We start from the raw sequence: 23404 nt of genomic DNA on the forward strand, positions 1-23404 counted from the left end.
AATTGGGACCTAATTCACGGTTGTTCCTACTCATATTTCCTTCATTTGTAAATATATATATTTTTTTGTTATTTTAACAAAGACATCATATAAAGATGATATTATGAATCGTTAAATAGTTCAGTGTAAAATCATCTAATTAGTCATCTATTTTTTTATTGTATTATTTAATCTAAGAATGGGGAGAGTAATTTATTTGGAGGAAAAAAAGAGGGCAACTATGCATCACATACTAAAGTAAATTAGCTTGCAAACTAGCTCTGCATGAAATTGCAGCATAAGTACAAATAATCCTCCTCTTAGTGCGTGTTGCCTAGGGTTCAAATTACATAGTTACTACAACCCTTATGTTTATATATATCATAAAATATATATAAAACACTAGACTTATTGAAAGAGAACAACATAGATTAGGGGGAAAAAACTAATAATAATATTATGCCTACTATGTCACAAGAAACTTGACAAGGGAAAAAGTCCACCATGTCCTCTGATACACATGTTTTGGCTTCTTCACACAGTCTCAGCAGCAAAAATATGTACACACATCAAGTCCTGCCAATGAGAAAGAAAAAACGGTCAACACTCAAAACTATAGTGACCGACAAATCGAATGTGAGAGATTAGATGTATAGTGTTTATATTAATAGTATTATTATTATTATTTTCTACACTTCAATCAAGTGCTAGTTAGGTGGAACAGCCTAATCAAAGCTGGATTCATTTAATTGTGTATAGTTGTGGTACCCTTTTTTTTTTTTTATTTCTATGCCAGGTGTTACAAGCCCAATGCTTCATACTTGAATATCCCATAAAAATGCAACAATGAACAAGATAGTCACACTTTTGAAGTCACATAAGTTCATATTTGTGTATAGACTATAGAATAGAGAATCATTTCTGAGGTCATAACTAGTGAAGAAAGAACAGTATTAAAAGTTCAACAAGCACTATCATTTCTGGTTATGTTCAATTTAGATACACAAAGATTCCATATTAAAATAGTGCTATACTTAACTCTGCCACTATCAATTATTCCGAATTATTATAAGTATAAAATCCTCATCTACTACCATAGACCAATCATTTTAAGCTTGTTATGTAAAGGCTGGTTTTATATCTAAACATCACATTGCTGCAGAATACAAATACACATACAACATGGGAATGCAATTAATGAATGTAAGAAAAACATAAAATAAAATAAAACAGCACAAAAGAGTTGAGAATATGAATATCTTATATTTATGTGTACCTTCAAATGGTTAATATACTTCAAGAGACTCTCATTTTGCTAAATAATTATTTTCACTGTGACTGGTGAAAAAGGAAGATGAAGAACAACATCAAGCTAAGCTCGGCCATTGACCATTTTCATGTGACGTTGGTAAGATTCAAGTCTCTGAAGCTTCATCTGATTGTTGAAATTCTTGATGAATGCTTCAGCCCTGAGATTCAACTCCTCAGGGGTCATTGACTTCTCCCTCCTCAACGAAGCTCTGTCGTTGAAAGTCTCAGACTTTCTCAGTTCCTTTTGAGCCCAAGTCACAGGATCATCATCATCACCACCACCATAGCCTATGTTGCATAAATACAAAAACAAATATTGAATATAATACCATAAAAAAGCATCCCGGTGCACAAACATCGTGCATTAACGCAGGATTCGAAGAAGGGCCACACCCGAGTAAGTGATCATTATTTGATGCAGATAGAGTAAGTGATCATCATGAAAGATCAGTACCTTGTCCATTGTTATGTCGTTGAAATGGCTCTGCCTTGGAAATCCTTGCACCACCACTCCATGTGTCACTCTTCTTCAGCTGTGGCTTCATTGTTTTCCCTTGACCCTCCATGATAGCCCTCCATGTTGCTTCTAGTGTATCATCATGATCATCATCGTGATCATGATCATCGCCTTTTTCATCGGATTCCGGCAAGAAATAGTCGTTGGTGCACTTTTCCAATGATGGGCTGGTCAGGATTTTCTCAAAAGACAAACCAAATTCTCTCAACTTATCATAGTCATAATCAGCATCAACAACTTCTACTTCTTTTTCTTTTTCTTCTTCTTCTTGTTGAATAGCCTCTTTCTCTTGTTGATTTGGTGGCTCATTGTTTTGGATTACCGGGTGAGTAGTTGGGTTGGTGGGAGTGTCTGAAACAGTGGTGGTTGCATCTGAATCTGAATCTGCATCAGTTTTCTTGGGTGAAGAAGTAGCAGAAGAGAAGGGTATGGATTGGTGGGAGAAGTTGGAGGAAGCAGCAATGGTGATGATGATGAAGTTGACAATGATGTAAACAAATGGGAGAGTCAACCAGCTTGTTGCAGAGGTCCAAAGGCGAGGGAGAGTTGAGAGAAGAAGATCGAATGTGTATGGGATTATTGCCACTTTCAACAAAAAAAGAAGGGATACAACCCCCATCATCATCAGCACAAGCTTTGCAACCCATAATCCTGCTTCCAATCTCTTTGATTTTATACAAGATGGGTTTTGAAAAAGATCCATCTTTCAAACGCAACTTTGAGAGTTTCTGAAAGGAGGGAATAGGACTAGTAGTGTTTTACAAGAATTATGACAAGATAGAAAAAAAAAAGATCTCTCTGGAAAGAAACTATTTGAATGAGCAACACATGTTTTATGTTTGAAGTTAGCGAGAAATTAAAGTTCCTTGAACATGGAGCAAAAGAGAAGAGAATGAGAAAATTGAGTAGAATGATGATTAGAGGATTCAGAAGATGTGTCGTACCAAGATTATTGAAGGGTATTTGAAAGAGAGAGTTAGAGAACTGTTTCAGGTGCTGTTGTAGTTGGTTGCAGAGGTAACAAAAATTCCATTAGTACTCTGCTGGTTGTGGTTTAGTAGTAGATGTAGAGGACCACAACCTTCAATTTAAATCAAACAAACTCTTACTATCCTTCATGGATTCCCCACCGTCAGATTCTTTTCATTTATCAATGCCAGGATTCCACAATTTCAATTTTTTTTTGTTGATAATGGATCTCTCAATTTTTTTAATAATTAAAACAGTAAATATAATTTTTAATTATTAATTTTATAAACAGAACAAAAAAAAATTAAAAAATTATAAATCATACTTTATTTTCTTAATTATAAAAAAAATAAAGGGAATTCATTTCTTTTCTACTCTTATATTTATTCTTTAAACTATTAATTATTATTATAATTTTCTCATAATACCAACTTTTTCTTCGTTTTTTAATTTTTATATGACGTCGTTGGCGGAGTAGACCACACATATGGGATGCATGTGAGTTTTACTGGGGTGTGATATTAGGCCAACTGATATCGAACGGTGCGACAGAAAGAAGGAAAAACGGACCGTCTAATTTGTAGTTTCTCACCGATTAATATTAGCCAAATTAAAAAACAAGCAACTCGGATCCTCCGAGTTCATTTTCAAAAAAAAAAAAAGTTAATCGGACCCTCCGAATGATTTTCTAACAAAAGAATCGGACAGTCCGATTTCTCTCTGCCATTGTTTATAAATTTCTGTCCCACACCTGTATCTAATACCATTGTATCCCATAACCAAACATAACTCATACACTAGTGGCATGTCGAAAAAAATGAGCCCTTTTTCTTTAACTACTAATTAGTTAATAAAATAATAGATAAACAAAGATTAACTATAGAAATAAAAAGAAATAAACTTAAATTGGTGAAATAATTAGTTAATTGATTTGAATTTTGTCTTGTATATTTAGTAATTTATTGTTCGGTAAATTTATTAAAAAATAAAACATATATTAAGTTTTCTTGTAATGGATTTTATAATCCTTCTAGGAGTAGTTAATACGATGTTTTATAGTTAATGTTTATTTTTATTTATGATATTTTTTAAGGTTCTTTTTATAAATATTTTAAGATAGAAATTAAAAAAATTCAAAGATGCAAATTTATTTGAAAGTCGAGACAAATATAAAAACAGTCCAAAAACATATTTATTTTAATATAAACTTATCTAGTTTTTTATGCGCTAAAAAATTTGAAAATAACAAATACATACATAAAAATACAACCTTTTTTTTTTTTATCTTATTTATATTCCTTACCTCGTTATCTATATATTCTTTGTCTAGAACCAGATACATTCTAATATAATATTACATGATGAGGATGATAGACCCACCAACACTTTTGCTTTTGGGGTTTAATTATTTTGGAAATTCTTTTGAAAAGCTAGCATAAACTAGAAGATAATTGAAATTTGTTTTGAAAAATGAAGCAAAGAATTGGAGGTAAATTAATTTAATTGAAAAGTAAGATCTGAATTGAAGTGGTTGTGCTGCGCGGCGGTGTCCACAATTTGCGGAGGTTGTGATAAGTCATAACGCAAACTTTTGGAAGCACTAAACCAAAGCGCCCAAACTAATTAAATCATAACAATTTCCTGCATTTATCATGTTACAAAGTAACATTAAATATATATATCCAAATTTTTCTCTAGATTCTCATTCTAGACGAAGAGAAAATCATCGTTATATTTTTTCTGATTCATTTTCGTTCTCTCTGCATACAAAAATAGAAAAAAAAATACACTACATTTTTCCGGGTAATATTAGGAAGACAAAAAAACAGCAAAAATTTGCCTTATTTAGCATTCATTAATTGCCGCAACAATTAATGAATACTAAATAAGGCAATTTATGATTGTTTTTTGCTGATTTTTTTTAATTACCAAATATTTCCATATTTTTCCTGGCATAGTTATCAAAAATCGTATAAGTTTTAGTTATGAAAATAATATTAAACACACAAAATAATAAATTTTTGTGTTATGATTTAATTCCAGAAATATAATTTTTTATTTAAATAAAAAAAAAGGCCTATATCTGGTGCCAAATTTTTCTCTAGATTCTCATTCTGGAATTTTCTTTTAGCATGCGTAACGCTATTCGGTAGTGTCATGTATTATTAAAGAACGTGTACAATTCAATATCTACGGATGAAAATAATGTTCACCTAAACTCCCACAAAATCTCATAAAAATTTGCAAGAAATTACCCATTTCAATGTTGTTCAATTCAATTATATCTACTAGCTAGCTAAGCACCATTCACCACATCATCACTGGTTTCTTTTATGATAGTCGACTTTACGTAAAGTTGATAGTTGAAAATTATTAGATAAAAATTTAGTCAAATCAGTCAAATCATTTAACAATTCTCAGTTATTAACTTCATGTGAAGTTAACTGCACCTAAAAATTTCCACCTTTTTTTATTCTATATAATTTATTGTCCTAATTAATTATTTTCTATTTACCACCATTACTGCTTTATCTTTTACTATATATTCCACTAAGGTTGCTTTTCTTCAAATTAATTCAATATAGCACTAGTTATTAGAAAGAAAACAGAGGGCTAAGTCAAGAAAGATCCAAGATGATGAGATGTGAGGCAATGAATAGTCTATTTACAAAGTGAACAGTGCTCCATAATTGGTTCGTTATATAATTGAATTTGGATATATGCACCGTAATGTGGATAAACAAGTTGATACTTGCTTTATAGCTGCTTAATTAATTAATTAAGACTATTTCTAATGACTGTTTGTATAAAGTAGATAAGAAACTTGGACATAATAATTATTAGAATTTTAAAATATTACTGGAGGGATAATAAGAAGTAGAAATGAGAGGAAGAAACATTTTTTTATAGATTTAAAAAATCAAATAGAATTTCGATTTATTTAAGTTAATAAGATCAGAGGAGAGAGTGTGGATCACTGCAACAAGTTTTTTATTATTATTATTATTATTATTATTAACCAAAGGTTGGAAATAAATAAATAAATCTCTATCTCTAAAGTAGTAAGAATCATTACACCCTTTTTTAGATAGATAGTAAAGTTGGATTGATATTTAATTTAAGAATTTATGAAAATTATGTGGTCAACAAAATTACTTATAAACAATAAAAATCTAAAATTAATTATATATGAAAGATTTTGTTACACAGATTATAAAAATACTATTCTGATCTTTAATACATTTATGAAACAAATCAAAATTTTGGTTGTAGTACGTGTTTTTATTACTGTTATATATATTATTATTATTTGAATCAAAACATTGACTAAAGGCTGAAAAATTAAAGAATAAGTAGCATTTTTTATATAATAATAATTCATATGCATTTAGTTAATAACTTAAATTTTATACTAGCTGGAACATTTATAAATGGAGAGTTGAATCCATACTTTATTTACTCTTATTCTTTTAAAGAAATATAAAATTTGTTATACAAATATCATCTAGAATTAAAACAAAAGTAGTTATATAGGAGTGGGAGGGGATGCGGAAGATATAATAAATGGTTGAAACAATAATGATAGTACAATTTTGTATGTTTTGTTTGTTTAGTAAGTAGTAGTATAGGTGGTAGATTAGGCATATATATATATATATATAAACGGAAGAATTTAAAGTGTACCAGAAATAGTATTTCAGTTATTTTAACTGTTGATATGAATTATAAAAAATATATATAATATATATTAATTAAAATCAACAGTTAAAACAATTAGAATATCAATATTCTTGATACACTTAAAATTTTTCCAATACAATAATGATATTGGAATATATAGTAGTGGAGTGGTGAAGTGAAGTGATGGCTGGGCTGGGGTCTGTTGTCTTACCCCGGGGAACCACCATCCATGACGGCATCACCCTATCCCACCGACCCACCCTACAGACAAATATTAGTCGACTAACCGAATTTATTATTTTTATTAATAATTAGTTAATAATATTTAAAAATAAAAATTAAAAATATATTATTAAATTATTAAATTAAAAAAATTTAGTTAATAATTAAAAATATTAATAAAAAAATAAATTCTGTTATTCTTCTAACATTTTTATTTGGTTCATATCCACAACACCACTTTTTTTTCTAGAGCCATACTCATGGTTCATCATCATAACCAAACAAAATCACACTGTTTTTCAAGCAGAGTTACAGTATTCACAAAAATGTTGTAAACTGATCATCAATTGCTCTTTCCAGGTCTTTGATTTGACTCCCTGTCTGCATGTTGGGCCAAGAATCAAATTTTTACTTTTGCTATTAGCAAATGCGGTAACTGGTAAGATTAATTACTTGGTAAAAATTTTAAGGTATGTTACACTGCATCTTCTTAACAAAAAGAATTAGGATTTAGGTTTATAATTATTGAGCTCTCTTTTAAGCATTCTCCTACAAAGCACATACATACATATAGTGTTATGGTATTTAAAAGATTAACATTAATATATTTACTATGACAATTAATATATTATTATGATAATTTAGGGTATGGGTGAATGTAATTGTTATGTGTTGAAGACAGGTTGGACATTATTTGAATATATAAAAGATAAGAGGAACGACTAAAAAGAAAGAGTGTCTCTAATTATTTTGGTTGTAAACTAAGTCATTCGTGGGGCTGAAATAAAATATCTCTAATGATTGGTGAAAAAGGAAAAGGATACAACTTCTCATCAAAAAGTCTTATTATGCTCCCTTCACGGGATTATGTTTTATCGTTAGGTATAATCAATTTCAGCTTTCTTCAATGATTTAACAATGCATTTGAATCTTCCATTCCATTTCCATCCGTATATGACTCCAATGAAAATAAAAAAAGTAAGATTAATTAGGTGCGTCAAAATTAAACGTGCATTGTTCGGTAAAAAATAGTGACTTTAAGAATAAGATATTTTATTTGTCTTTCATTCACGCATTAGCCGAAGTACATAAAGACATGTATATAGTAAAACATTTAGGTATTATTTAAGATATGGGGCGGCATATATCACTATCAAAATGCTAACAATAATTACTATAATATAACATAGTAGATAAGATAATAATGAAATGATGGCTATTATATACTGTAGTTTAAAAGAAAAGAAAAGAAGCTAAGGTCACATTATTTGAATTTATGGTGCTATTTGAGTGATATGAGTTATCCCTAACAGTCGTGCTAGCCTTATTATAAAATCAAGAATAAGGTGTACAAAGGATGAAGTAGCGTGAAAGCTAAACAAGAAACCTATATATCCAAGTTGGAGAATAGAATAGGGAAAATAGGGTATACAATGCTATTAGTTAGCATTATTGTGAGTGCATGCCAATATATTTGAAACATATATATTTTCACCTTCTAATTAAAGGTGGTGACTTGCTTTTATTTCCTCTGAACTCCCTTTTCATATTTACATAAATACTATGTTAAAGGAATTATTCTTACTTGGTCAACTAGACAATTAATAATCTTTATTTCTAGTGACTTGCACAATATATATGTCTATTGTATCATTTCATGACTTTTATGCATGTTTATTTCCAAGTCATCCAGTCCATTTTTAAAAATTAAAAACATTATATATTTTGTAAACGTATGAGGCCTTTTAAAAAAAAAAAACATTAATGTTCAATTTGTCTAAAGAACAAATGATTTACGTTTTTATATTATCAGTTAATTTTGCTACGTGCATGTGCTACAAAATTAGAAAAAACAAATTTATTTCATAGTTTATCTCAAAGAATAGGGATGAAAATAAATTAGGCAGTTAAAAGTTTATAATTTGATTTGTATTTAGTCTGATTTGGTTTATTCTGTTATGAAATAAGTTTAATTCTAAATTATTTAAAAGCTTAAACTTATTAATAGACAAACCTAAGTTTACAAATAAATCTTATAGGTCTGTCAGGCCTATTTGAATTTGTTAAAATATATAATAAATTTTTATAATAAAAATATTAAATATTTTTATATATTCTAAATATTTAATTTTAAATATTTAGATATTTTTGTAAACATTAAATTTGGTATATTACATATAATAAGTAAAGTTTTATTAAAAAATAGTTTTTAAAAATAATATCTTTTTAAAAAATATTTTTGTAAAAAAATTATCAAATCTGTTAATAGACTTTAAACAATGTCAAATTTAATAATAGGTCAAACTTATTACTCAAAACCAAATCTATAATAAGTTGTAAATCACACCTAAGTCAATTAATTACATTACAAGAAGAGGTAAAAGTGAGCCGCACTATTTGACGAAAATTTGTGGCTTGGCTTGTTTTAGATTTGGCTAGTCTCGACTCGTTTTATTAAACAAGCTACATTAGAATATTTTATAAAATTTATTAGTTAAAAAGATCAATTAAAAAAGTCAATCCATAGACTTTAAAAAGCCCTACAAAATTTATCAGACCAATTCATCAAAACATGTTTTTGTAAAAATAAGTTATTTTTAGTTTAGACTTTGCACTTATATTCAAAACAAAAGAAAACTAAAAAGAATCAATAGTTAATATTAATTAAGATTGTAATTCTTTTGTTTAAAAAAAATTTTATAAATTATAAGTATGATTATGATATGTGACTAAGGATTGATATATAATTTTTTTTTTAATTTTATTATTTTTTGAGTTTCAATTCATAAAACAGATTTTTAAATAGGCTCGGGGCTTGTTGTATTTTAAATAGATTGGTCTTGAACCTGAAAAAAAAAATAATATAAGAGGTAACATGCTTAAACTTGGTCCGTCTATTTATAATATAAGACAGATTCGTCAAAGTTAAAGCTCAACTTAGGCTTGGTTTGGTAAAGTTTTTCGAAGATATGTTTGTACTTTTTAATAGCTCAAGCTCCTCATTTTGTGTTTGGTAAATAAAAAAAATCATGTGCTTGTGCTTGCAGCTTTTAAAAGATAGGGATACTTTTAAAAGTACCTAAGATAGAGTTTTTTAAAGTTGACTTGTGCTTTTCAAAATTTAAAAGTTTAATATAACCTCATATGTTAACTAATTTTTAAATTTAATGTTTGCATTTATGTATATTATAGTATTTTTAAATTTTAAAAGCTATTTTACCAAACGCAATTATTATTGCTTGTGTTTATTGAAAGTTATTTTTAATTTGATTTACCAAACATAAATACTACAACTTTTAAAAAGCCATCTTTTAAAAGTTAATTTTTATAAGCTACTTTTAAAAAATAAAAGATTTACCAAACTAAACTTTAGTTTGACCTATTTTCAATCCCTAATTACAAGTCTAATTTGTTAAGGGTGAAATATAATCTAGCCTAATATATTTTTATCTTTTTTTTTTTTCAAAGATAATAGGTTATATTTCATTAATTATTAAAAAATGAAATACAAAGATGTCCAAAAGCAGGACAGCATAATAAAAGGTGGGGATTTCCCAAAAACACTACACTGAAGGTATTCATCCGACGGTGCGTGGTCGAAAAACGAAGAAAAATCTTAAAGAAGAAAAAATGATAAATCCAATTGCATGCAACTAAGAGCTTGCCTCATGGAGATGACGACCTAAACTGGGAGTTCTTTGGATTTCACAGAGCAACTTGACAGAGCTTGCTAGAATGGCAGACGGCATAGAAGTAGAACCTTCAAAAATCAACTGGTTGCGAGCTTTCCAGCAGTTCCAGCAAATGATGGCAAACAATTGAGGATTACGGTCAGCATTCTTCAACGGGTTAAGTATCTCTGTTGATGCAGTCCACCATGTCCAAAAGTCGTTAGAACTCTGAGGGGGAAGACAGTCACGAAGATAACTCTGAGACCATACGTCTTTAATTCTAGAGCAATCGATCAAACAATGAGTGACTGTTTCGGTTGCTTCATGACAGCAGGGGCATATTGGTGATATAGATGGGATGCGGTGATGAATCTGAGCAAGCATCGGAAGTCGGTCATGGAGAACTTTCCAGATAAATAGCTTAATTTTGTGAGGCAAGTTCAACTTCCATAGATCAATCCACGGCTTTTTCTGCTGCATATAATTAGAGCAAAGCTCCAAAGGCGGATGGTAAAATAAATAGCCAATTCTGTAACCTGAAGCTGTATCATATTGCTTGGATTTGTTCAAATCCCATTGCAATTTGTCCCTACCTTGCTGAATTTTAACTGACAAAATCATGTTTGCAACGTCTTGGGAAAATAATTCTTGAATGAGATTCTGATTCCAATTCCTATCTTCAGTAATTAGATCTTTAACTCTTGGAACCAATTCAGAAATAGCCTGTCTATTTGGCATGTCAGAAATCAATAAAGGATACGGAGGAGGCAGCCAAGGATCCTCAAAGGTTCGGATATTCTCACCAGTACCCACATCCCAATTAAGTCCTTTTTTAACAATCTTTCGGCCTTCCAGTATGCTCCTCCATCCCCAAGAAGGTAAGACTCCAATTTCTGCCGTTATAGCATTACCATTGCTAAAGTATTTACCTCTTAGTATTTTGGATAATAAGGAAGTAGGTTGTGTTACAAGTCGCCAAAACTGTTTGCCTAAAAGCGCCAGATTTTGGATTCTGAGATCTTTAAATCTAAGACCTCCTTCTTTTCGTGGGCGAGTCATAGTGTCCCAGCTAATCCAAGCCATCCGCCTTTCAGAACCTTTTTGTCCCCACCAGAACTGAGAAAGTAGAGAGTGAATTTCCGAAATTAAACCATCAGGCAACTTGAAGCAAGACAATGTATAAATAGGAATAGCTTCTCCCACTGCCTTAAGCAATATGTGTCTACCACCTGACGAAAGAAGATTGCGCTTCCACCCTTGGATTCTTTTCCGAATCTTTTCTTTGATCATACTAAAAGAAGCCTTTTCGATTTAGAGACTGTAGAAGGCAAACCAAGGTATTTATCCTGAGCCCCAATATGATTAATATTCATTGAGTTAGCCAGTAGTGTACGAGTGGTGGAGGGAGTGTTGTGGCTAAAGAATGCAGCAGATTTATTAAGATTTACCCTCTGGCCACTGATGCTTTCATAAGAATTCAATAAATGCAGGATATTTGAACATGCTTCAGGATTAGCCTTACAGAATAATATGGAATCATCAGCAAATAGGAGGTGGTTGACCTTGGGACATCGCCTATGTATCTGAAGACCATGAATTAGTCTGTTTTGTTCTGCCTTGTGTAGCAAGAAGGAGAGACCTTCTGCACAGAAAAGAAAAAGATAGGGGGATAGAGGATCTCCTTGTCGAATACCTCTATTTGGTTTGAAGAAACCATAAGGTTGTCCTTCCACAATAACAGAATAAGAAACAGTTGTCACTAATTCTCGAATCCACATGATCCACCGGGAGTGAAAACCAAACTTCTCTAATATAAACCAAAGAAAGTGCCATTCCACCCTATCATATGCCTTACTCATATCTAGTTTTAGCGCCATTTCATTTTCGAGACCCCTTTTTTTGTTCTTCAAGTAATGCATACACTCGTGAGCAATTAGGATATTATCAGAGATTAATCTGCCTTTAATAAAAGCACTTTGCGTAGGGCTAATTAGTCTATTCATCATACCCTGAAGCCTATGTACAAATGCTTTGGAGATAATCTTGTAAAATACTGAAGATAGGCTTATTGGTCTTACCTGAGTCATATCTTTAGCATCAGAAATCTTGGGAATAAGACAGATCTGAGTGTGGTTAAAACCCTTCAAGATTCTGCCCCCAGAAAAGAAGCTCTTAACTGCTCGAAACACATCACCACTAAGTATGTTCCAGAAGCTTTGAAAAAATTTTGCTGTCATACCATCATCTCCTGGAGCACTTTGAGGATGAATGCTAAATGTTGCGCGTTTCACTTCCTCCATAGTCACTGGTCTTTGAAGCCTACGGTTCATGTGAGCTGTAACCTTAGGTTCAAAATCAGTAAACAGAGGTTCAGGGTTCTCATGACAAGTGGAGAAAAAGATGTCCTTGAAATAAGATTCAGCCACAGAAGCAATACCAGCATTTGAAGTAGCCACTTCACCATCACTGCCAGTTAGTTGCCAAATTCTATTCCTTCGGGTTCGATTTCTAAATTTCTGATGGAAGAAAGCTGTATTCTGATCACCAAATTTGAGCCATTTGACTCTAGACTTATCTTTCCAATAAGATTCCTCATTTTGCAATGCTTTTTCAAGTTTGTCCTCTATTTTTGAAATGATGTCGCCTCCATGAATTCCTGCTAAACGAAGTTCCTCTAATTCCGACTGTAGTAAATCAATCTCCACCTTCGAATTAGATCTGTGTTCTTGCTGCCATCTGACAATCTTATGCCGACAACGCTTTATTTTTTGAGCTAGGATATACATGGCTGAACCATCAATCTGTTCATGCCAAACCTCTCTAATAATCTGCCTTATTTCATCATTGGAACACCATCTTTCTTGGAATTTGAATCGGCGTTTAGATATCTCAGTTCTCGGATTAGAGTCTAAGAGAAGAGGGGCGTGATCCGAGCCTGATTCTGACAGTCTAAGAACCGTTGCATTGGGATAGAGTTGCTGCCAATCAACTCCTACCAGGAATCGGTCCAGTCTTTCTTGTATCAACTCATCACCCCTCCGTCTATTTGACTAAGTGAATGGTCTTCCGACCATACCAATATCAATCAGGGAATTATCATCAATAAAACTATTAAAGGTTTCAATAGAAGAAGGAGATTTAGCACCCCCACCTTCTTTCTCCAATTGATTAGAAATGGCATTAAAATCCCCCATTAACACAACCTTACCATCGAACTGTTGGGTGACTGAAGTTAATTCAGCAAATTGAGCCATTCTATGTTGATCATTTGAACTGAGATAAACACCTAGAACACCATAGGGATCATTAGAACCAGCTGTCAGAACTGATGCCGCAATGAAAAATCTACCATGCTGTAAAATCTGAACAGTGCAACCATCCCTCCATGCCATTGCCAAACCCCCTATAATCCATCCGGATCCACAATAAACCATTCCTTGAAACCACAAGATCTTAGTTTTCCTTCAACTTGCCGAGATTAATTTTTTGTTTCACAGATAAAACCAACCTTGGGGGAGTAGGATTTGCAAATTCCTTTAAGATTGTGGATTGTCAGGGGTCTCCCCAAACCCCGACAATTCCACGAGAGCAGTTTCATATTTCTTTGGGTGCCACTTGAAGGCTGGCACCTTCCACCGTCATAGCAATTATATGAGGGTCCTGAGTCTCTGATTTGTTGCCCATGGTGTAGAGAAAATCAGAATTAGTATTCAATGATTCCAAAGAGAAATAAGATATATGGAATGAGTGGATAAGAAAATGGAATGAATTAAAAGAGGAATGAATTGGGAGAGAAAACGAAAATTAGGGAGCTAAGTGGAAAAGAAATTAAGAAAAGAAAGTAGAAGAAGATGGAAAAGGATTTGACAAAGAAAAGACAAAGAAAGGTGTAAGTATGGAGGCGGCGCAGTGAAACCCTAACAGAGCGTCGGGCGCTAGATGAGGAGTACGTACTCCCACTGATTTAATATATTTTTATCTTTATCTATAAAATAAGTAACAAAAAAAATTGTATTCATATTTTGCCCACATTGCCAACGAAATATAAGCAAATAAGTTACATTGAATTTTTTTTTTTTTTGTTTTTTAACAGTTTGATGACATTTTTATTTAAAGTTATTTTTAATAATTTTAAAATATAAATATTAATAAAAATATTTTTATTTGGATTAAAATAAAACATAAAGAATTGTTAAAACTAATAAGAATAAAAATAAAAATTTTGTGTCTTAATTTAAAATTAAAAAAATTGTATTTTACCAACTTATTCATTTAAAACAAAATAATTAACAATTTTTAAAATTTATAAAAATCAATCCTTGATTCATTGGAATCTTAGTTAAAAACGATTATGGATATTTTTTTAAAAAGTAAAATATATTATATAAAAGTTCAAACTTAAATTTTTGAGAGTTAAAATATAAATAATGCAATCAAAATGTTTGTTATATCATTTATTTTTAAAATTAAATAATAATTTAATTAATATAATATTTTAATTATTTTTTAAATCACATGTGATATGAATGTAGTTAGTCTTTATATGTTTTTTTATTATTATTATAAGAATCTGTAACTTCAAATTCTAGAAAATTCCAATGTTTGCTCTTATGCCACATGAAGGGTTACGTTACATTCAATTTTTCAAGATCAAAAGTTTCAGCCGATAATAATTTTTTAAAAAATGTTAATTATTCCTTTTTAAATATATTCAAAATTTGTAAAAATATAATTTTTCCAAAATTTGAATTAAATACAGATTTAAATTTCTATTATTATTAGTTTTGAATTTTTTATTTTGTTTGAAACTAGATTAAAGATATTTTTATTAACCAAATTAAGACAAAACTATAATAGTGTGGGAAAAATGGGTCAAATCAATATATCTAAAACAAGTGGAACTAAATTAAGTAATATTATTTATAGAAACTATAATATATTTGAAAAAAACAACAAAAATGAAAGAAAGGAATAGAATTAACATAAGAAAAGGGAAGTGTTCTTTTTTTTTTTTTTGGGGCATGATATTTAATTAATCTTGATAGTACTAGTAATTTATACCACACTAAACTAGTCTTACCAAGCTAGTGATATACTATTTTCAGAAAGTAAACAATGCCACCTTAATTATTAAAGATGTCATGATAGGGTTTCTAAATTACATAAATTAAAGTATATAGCAGTGTAATCTTTTAGATTCTCTTATTAACCACTACTTTATGGAAACACTACTAATCAACCCTAGATTTGTAAATTCAATTATCTTCTCAAATTTTAATGAGTCTGAGAGAATCCATGTAGACCTCAATCATTGGACCTTGCTGGAAAAAAATCATGCCGCCAATGAATGGGTTTATCTGATCTTTCTAGATGTTCACAAAAAGATAGTCTTGATACACTTCACACTAATCAGAGTGATAATAGTAATATCCTAATGTTTTTCTAATTCTCTTTAAATAACTATGATAAATAAATAATATTATTAGGATGACTTAAAGCAATAAAAAAATGAAAGGATAAATGCTTCTAAATTTGGAAATCTTATAATAACATTTTTTTCCTTTTACTTATTCACGCTAAAAGAAAAATTAATATTTTTTATGGTCATCACTAAGTTAAAAAAATGGTTACTATATTCTTGACAATGAACAATATATTGTGTTAGTAATTATTATTCAAAAATATTTTCGGCAGTCAATAATATTAAAGAAAATTGATTATATTTTTAATTATCAAATATCAACAAAAACATTGTAAAAAGTTTTCCATGATAACTATTGACCGCTCAAAAATTACCCTCAATTTTTTTTTTTTTTTTTTGGATAATTTCTAGGTAGCGATCAAACTTATTTTTAAACAACTTTTTTTCATAATTACTAGAGATCACAGAAAAATGTTAATTTTTTACTTATATTATAGTATAATGAGAGATAGAAATATATTTGAGAGAGTCTATTATTGAAGATTATAAATACTAATTTGTGATATACATGTGAGAAAGTGGAAGAAGCATATGAGAGAGGAAAAAGAAGCATTGCGGAATCGGCAAGGTAAGTTAGTGTATGAGTGTGTAGTGTGTCATGGAATGATGAAGGGAGGGCCACCAATATTTATATATCTTCATCACCAAAGTGCTTAGATTATTATTGTCACCAAAAAGGGTCTTTCATATTTCAATGGGGGCCCTTCATATACTTCACGGGAACAATTTCTTCTATCATCTTAAATACTCTCACCTGTATACATATTAAAAAATATAATTTTATTACTCTTGAATTATTTTAAATTAATTAGCATTGAACATTATCACTTTGGCATTGATGAAAAGTTCATTTGAGAGTAATTGTGTGGATTTAAGCGTGCAGAGAAGTTATTTTATTTAATTTCATATTATATAATATTTATCAAAAGTATTATTCATATATTAATAACTAATTTTAATAGTTTAATTTATTTTTAATATGTATTTATATTTTAATATATATTTTATATAGATGACTAATTTTAATAAATAATTTTAATATATATAACATAATCGAATATTTATATTTATATATTTATTATATTTATATTTATTCATTTATTTCAGTAAAAATTAAAAAACATAAAATAAAAAAATAAATATATTGAAAAAGTAAAAGAAAAGTTATGACTCTTTATGACTTTCAAATTATGAATTTCAAATAGGTTTAATTATTCTGTTGGTCTTTATAGTTTTGCAAAATTTTTAATTAGGTTTTTCTATTTTTTTTTTTTAATTGAGTCCTTGTACCAAATTATTTTTTAATTGGATTTTTATACTTTTTTTTATTTTTATTTAGGTTTCTATACCAATTCTTTTTTTTTTAGTTGGGTCCTTATAAAATTAAGCCAATTACTATTAAGAGGGACTTAATTGAAAAAAAAATTAGTGCAGGGACCTAATTAAAAAGAAAAAAAATACAGAGACCTAATTAAAAATTTCACAAAACTATAAGGACCAACAGAATAATTAAACCATTCAAATATTATTCAAATTTAGTCAGAGTTGGAGAAGACTTCTTATTATTTTTATTATTATTTTTTTCTTTTGAGAATTTTAGATGGATTAATCCTACTGTGGACACATTACTATTTACTAATTTACGTATTTGTTAATTATAACTTCAATTTAAAAATAATAAAGATGTGAATTATTAGTAGTAGATATGATGATTAAAACATAGCTAAAATAGCATGCAATGGATGGTATAAAACAGAAACCTACATAGTGCTATAAAAGTACATACAATAATTTCATATGAGTCATGAAACCATGTATCATATCAGCCCTTACCTTCATGAATATAGTCTCTGCATGCCAAAGTAATTAGGGGACCCCATATCATCTAAAATAGATTTTACTTCTTCTTTGTCCCTATTGGGCCCTCATCATATTCAAAATTCATATTCAACCCCCTCCAATCCTTACCTTGTACACTCGCATGAATAATAAGGAATTAAACAAAACAGATTAAATTTAAAATTCAACTTTATTTACCAACATATACTCAATTAGAATGGTAAATGCCCCTTTTCAGAATAAACATCACCAGAAAGTCATGTTCTTACTATTTGTTATTTATTTAAGGTTTAATTATTGTGTTGATTCCTATAGTTTCGTAAAATTTTCAATTAGGTTCTTGTACTTTTTTTTAATTGGATCTCTGCACCAAATTTTTTTTTAATTAAGTCCCTCTTAATAGTAATTGGCTTAATTTTATAGGGACCCAACTAAAAAAAAAAGAATTGGTATAGGGACCTAAATAAAAAGAAAAAAAAAAGTGTAGGAACCCAATTAAAAAAAATTGGTGCAAAGATTCAATTAAAAGAAAAAAAAGTATAAGGATCTAATTAAAAATTTTGCGAAACTATAAGACCAGCAGAATAATTAAACCTTTATTTAAAAATAAGGAATTATTTACAAAATATTTTCTACATTCAACGCGAATTTTGAACTCTTATTTTCTCTAATAAAAAATAAAATAAATATAAAAAATTAATTTTTAATTAGTCAATATTAATTTATTTTATTTTTATCGATTTTTTTAAATCTCAATTTTTAAAAAAGTTGAGAGTTTAGAATTATGATTTAGAGTTTAAAATTTAAAATAAATAATTTCAAAAAATTAGCTAATATTATTGAAAGAAGTTGGCTTCCTAATTAAACTTAAAAAATAACAATGTGATTCAATGATTTTGCGGATTTAAAATGAAAATAATTATAGAGAACTAATTTATAATTAACCAATATCCGCAAAATCTTTTATTGTAAAATTATTTTTTTTAATTTTTATTTTTTAAAAGATTTATAATTTAAAATTTAAGTTTAAAATTTAAAATAAAAAAATAATTTCAAAAATTTAGTAATAATAGCTAAAAAAATGGCTCTTTAATTGAAATGAAAAGAGAAATTAATGAATAGAAAATGAGAAATAATTAAAATTAAGAAAGGGGCAGAACGCCGCATGGTGGGTATCCACCACTTGGAAGTTGTAGGTCTCTGATGATCTGAGTCACACACAACCCTATAAGCTAATTTAATTGAATTAATTAATAGCCTCTTTTATTTAAAGAATTTGGCATCACCTTCCATTGTCTCCATCCATAGTAGCCTTCAAGATTCAATAGTAGCTCACAACACCGATCAATATAATGCTGCTATAAAGAACAAGCTAAGCTACTACTGCCACCATTTTTCCATTACACTTACAGCTCATAAGCCTCCAAAAGGCAACATTTTGGATTCTTATTGCCAAAGATCATCATCATCTCTTCTGCCTTTTTTTTTAAGAAAAAATAATTATTCTGTGTGCACCAAAAATTAATCACCAAATTAATTTTATATATATTGTGAATGTTTATGTAAATTGTTTTTATATGTTTTTAATATATAATATATATTTTATAAGAATAATAATTTTTTTTATAGGATATGTTATACATAATGATAATATCATTATTTTTTATAGGATATTTTAGAAATGTGTAAAATATTTCTATACTTAAAATAATTCAATATTATTGATCTATTATGAAGAAATACTATTGTGTATTGTTAGGTTTAATTATTTGTTGGTTTTTATAATTTTATTAAGTTTGTAATTAGGTTTTTATATTTTTTAATTGAATTTTATAGTATTTTTAATTTTTGTAATTAGGTCTTTTTTAATAGAAAAAATATTAGAGTTAATTGAATATTTTTTCGTAAATTGAAGGTATCCACAATTAAAAATCTAATTATTAGATCTTTGATCATATATTTTTTAGGAGAAATATTCTGTTAATTTAAATATTTTTATATGAAAAAGATTTAATTATAAAATTAAAATTAGTATAAAAATTTAATTATAAATTTGATAAAATTATAAAATTTAATAGAATAATAATAATAATAATAATAATTATTATTATTATTATTATTATTATTATTATTAAATTAAAGCCAATTGGACATATATTTATATATACAGTCATATTGATGATATTATTATAGTAGGATTCTTTGAGGTGTAGATATTTGAAAGTACAAATATTTTTAGTGATATATCAGTGTATAGATTCATATAAAGGTTCAAATTAACATACATTGGTATTATATGTATCAAAATTAATTTTTTACAAGAATATATTTAATTAGGATCTTGATGTGTAATTAAAGAGTAAGATACAGTAGCTAGGCCTGGTTGTCACCCCAACAAAGATACAATCATAGGAAATAGGATTAGGGTACAACAGTTACAGTTAATAGTTAATTATAACCCGTAGATCAGAACCTTATTTGGTATATAATTGTTAAAACTAGTAGTAGTCTTTTTAGTATGAGATATTTCATCTATCCGTACTTTTAATTGTAGGGTTCCCACGTGAGATGATCTATCATAGATTAATTAGATTTACATCTCATCCATGGCAAGTCATATATAAGAGATTAATTAAATTAACCACATTATGGACATCATCAATAGAAATTAAAGACAAGGACAAATGACCTATAGAGTGGGAAAAAGAGCAAGTATTTTAATTTCTTGAACTTCACACCATTTATAAATGCCAATTGCTTTTTAATTTGCATTCTCCATTTGTCCTAAAGTTTAATGGGTTTTGGCTATATGAACTTCACACTTGCGGTACATATAGTCGGTCCCAAGCCCGAATAAAGAATGAGAGTTGTGTTAGGTCTTCGACAACCAACATAAAAATATAGCCGAACCCCCATGACATGAATCAAAGACATTATTGCGCTAACGCTAGGTCGTTGCCCGGAAGTAACCCACCGTATGGCTCGAGTACGGTGTCAAAGCAAGAGCCGCTGCATCGGTGCCCGGATGTAGTGTTAAATGAGCAAGGGTTCTCGCATTTTCGTGAACGGACGAGGGTAAATAAGCTAGTTCACAAAGTAAAAGGTAAAGGTCGAAGCGACAGAATGTTGAGATTTGGGACATGGAACATAGGCACTCTAACAGGAAAGTCCATGGAGGTGGTGGACACCATGACAAGGAGGAAGATTAACATTATGTGCCTACAAGAAACGAAATGGGTTGGTGCAAAGGCTAGGGAGTTGGATACTTCTGGTTTCAAACTTTGGTATACAGGAAAGATGAAGAATAGGAATGGGGTTGGAATAATTGTGGATAAGCAGTGGAAGAAGGACGTAGTAGATGTCAAGAGGGCGGGAGATCGGATCATCTCTATCAAACTTGTGGTGGAGGAAGGTGCTTTCCATGTGATTAGCGCCTATGCACCGCAAGTGGGTTCGGACGAACAACACAAGATAAGGTTTTGGGAGGATCTAGAGAGTTTGGTTCAAGGCATATCTTTGGGAGATAAGATTTTCTTAGGAGGAGATTTAAATGGCCATGTTGGGAGAGAAGTGACTGGATATGGGAGTATTCACGGAGGCCATAGTTTCGGGGTGATCAATGCCGAGGGTAAAACTATTTTGGACTTTTCCTCAACCTTTGATCTTCTTATCGCAAATACATGTTTTAAAAAGAGAGACGAACATCTTATAACCTATAAGAGTGGCATGACAAGCTCTCAAATCGACTTCTTCTTGTTGAGGAGAGTCGACCAGAAATTTTGCATTAACTGTAAAATTATCCCGGGAGAGAGTTTGACAACACAACATAGGGTGCTCGTCATGGATTTTCGCGTTGAACAAAAGTTGAGGAAAAGACATCATACGAAGAACCCAAGGACGAGGTGGTGGCGGATGAAAGGTGAGGAACAAAGAAGCTTCCTAAGACGGGTAGGAGAAGAGGCAAAGTGGGATGGGAATGGAAGCGCGGAAGAGATGTGGAGGGAGATGGCAGAAGTTATTAGAAGAACAGCAAAAGAAAGTTTTGGTGAATCTAAAGGAATAGGACCAAGAGACAAGGAGTCCTGGTGGTAGAATGCGAGTATACAAGAAAAGATAAAGATAAAAAGGGAATGCTTTAAAGAGTGGTCTTTATGCCGCAATGCAGATAATTGGAAAAAATATAAGGCGACTAAGAAATAGACAAAAGTGGCTGTAAGTGAAGTAAGAACAAGAGCATATGAGGGTCTCTACCAGTCTTTGGGCACGAAAGAAGGAGAAAAATGTATATATAGAATCGCAAAGAGCCGGAAAAGAAGAACGAGAGATTTGGATCAGGTTAAGTGCATAAAGGATAAGGATGGAGAGGTATTGGCTCAAGAGGAGAAGATTAATGAAAGGTGGAAGAGCTACTTCTACGAGTTATTTAATGAGGGACAGAAGACTCTTCCGAGCCTTGGTCGATTATGCACAAGGAAAGAAGATCAAAACTTTGACTACTATCGAAGGATTCGAGACTTCGAGGTAAAAGAGGCTCTAAAGCAGATGAAAAATGGTAGGGCAGTAGGACCTGATAATATCCCAATTGAGGTTTGGAAGGGTCTTGGAGAAAAAGGCATCAACTGGTTAACCATGCTTTTTAATGAGATTTTAAGGTCAAAGAAGATGCCTGATAAGTGGAGAAAGAGCACCTTGGTACCTATTTACAAGAATAAGGGGGATATACAAAGTTGCGAAAACTATAGAGGGATTAAGCTTATGAGTCATACTATGAAGTTATGGGAAAGGGTGATAGAACAGAGGTTGAGAAAAGAAACATAAGTAACAGAGAACCAATTTGGATTTATGCCAGGCAGATCTACCACTGAAGCGATATACCTATTAAGAAGGATGATAGAGAGGTATCGTAGTAATAAAAAGGATCTACATATGGTGTTTATTGATTTGGAAAAAGCATATGATAGGGTACCAAGGGAGGTCTTATGGAAGGTTTTAGAAAAGAGGAGAGTAAGGATCACATATATTCGGGCAATTAAAGACATGTATGATGGGGCCACAACTAGTGTGAAGACTCAAGGTGGTGTGACAGAGGAATTTCCTATTGGTATAGGATTACACCAGGGATCATCCTTAAGTCCATACCTTTTCACATTAGTCTTGGAAGTACTCACAGAGCACATCCAAGAGCTTGTGCCATGGTGCATGCTTTTTCCCGATGATATCGTTCTTATGGGAGAGTCAAGGGAAGACCTAAATAAGAAGTTGGAGTTATGGAGAGAAGCTCTAGAAGTGTATGGTCTGCGCATAAGCCGTAGCAAGACGGAATATATGAAATGTAAGTTCAGTCTGAGAAGGGAAAACTCCAATATAGAGGTGAAGATTGGAGAAAACATCCTACGAAAAGTTAAAAGTTTTAAGTATCTTGGGTGCATCATACAGGATAATGGAGAGATTGAAGAGAATGTAAATCATAGGATCCAAGCAGGTTGGTCAAAATGGCGGAGTGCATCTGATTTTATATGCGACAAAAAAGCGCCTTTAAAACTTAAAGGTAAATTCTATCACACCGCTATAAGACCGGCTATGCTGTATGGTACAGAGTGTTGGGCGGCTAAAGGGGAGCACGAACATAAGCTGAGTGTGGCAGAAATGAAGATGTTGAGATTGATGAGTGGTCATACGCGATTGGATAAAATAAGGAATGAAGATATAAGGGAGAGAGTTGGAGTAGCATCC

At 30.5% G+C, this 23404-nt stretch overlaps 1 protein-coding gene across 1 annotated transcript; it reads right to left on the reverse strand.

Annotated features, from left to right (window-relative positions):
- Window positions 1–230: 230 nt before the first annotated feature.
- On the reverse strand, window positions 231–2869 carry LOC107644048 (uncharacterized). Its single transcript, XM_016347828.3, has 3 exons — window positions 1745–2869; window positions 1256–1578; window positions 231–555 (listed from the first exon to the last, which is right to left on the reverse strand). The coding sequence occupies exons 1-2, from the start codon at window positions 2508–2510 to the stop codon at window positions 1352–1354; spliced, it is 993 nt and encodes a 330-aa protein (XP_016203314.1). The 5' UTR covers window positions 2511–2869; the 3' UTR covers window positions 231–555; window positions 1256–1351.
- Window positions 2870–23404: the final 20535 nt, after the last annotated feature.

The sequence above is a fragment of the Arachis ipaensis genome, chromosome B5, assembly GCF_059453495.1.
Source record: "Arachis ipaensis isolate K30076 ecotype BB chromosome B5, ASM5945349v1, whole genome shotgun sequence".
Lineage (NCBI taxonomy): Eukaryota > Viridiplantae > Streptophyta > Magnoliopsida > Fabales > Fabaceae > Arachis > Arachis ipaensis.

Excerpts from the sequence above, each read along its gene's own strand:
- LOC107644048 (XM_016347828.3), bottom strand. The coding sequence starts at position 2,510 with ATGGATCTTTTTCAAAACCCATCTTGTATAAAATCAAAGAGATTGGAA. Across the intron at positions 1,579-1,744 it reads ACGACATAACAATGGACAAG|GCTATGGTGGTGGTGATGAT; the intron begins GTACTGATCTTT and ends TATGCAACATAG.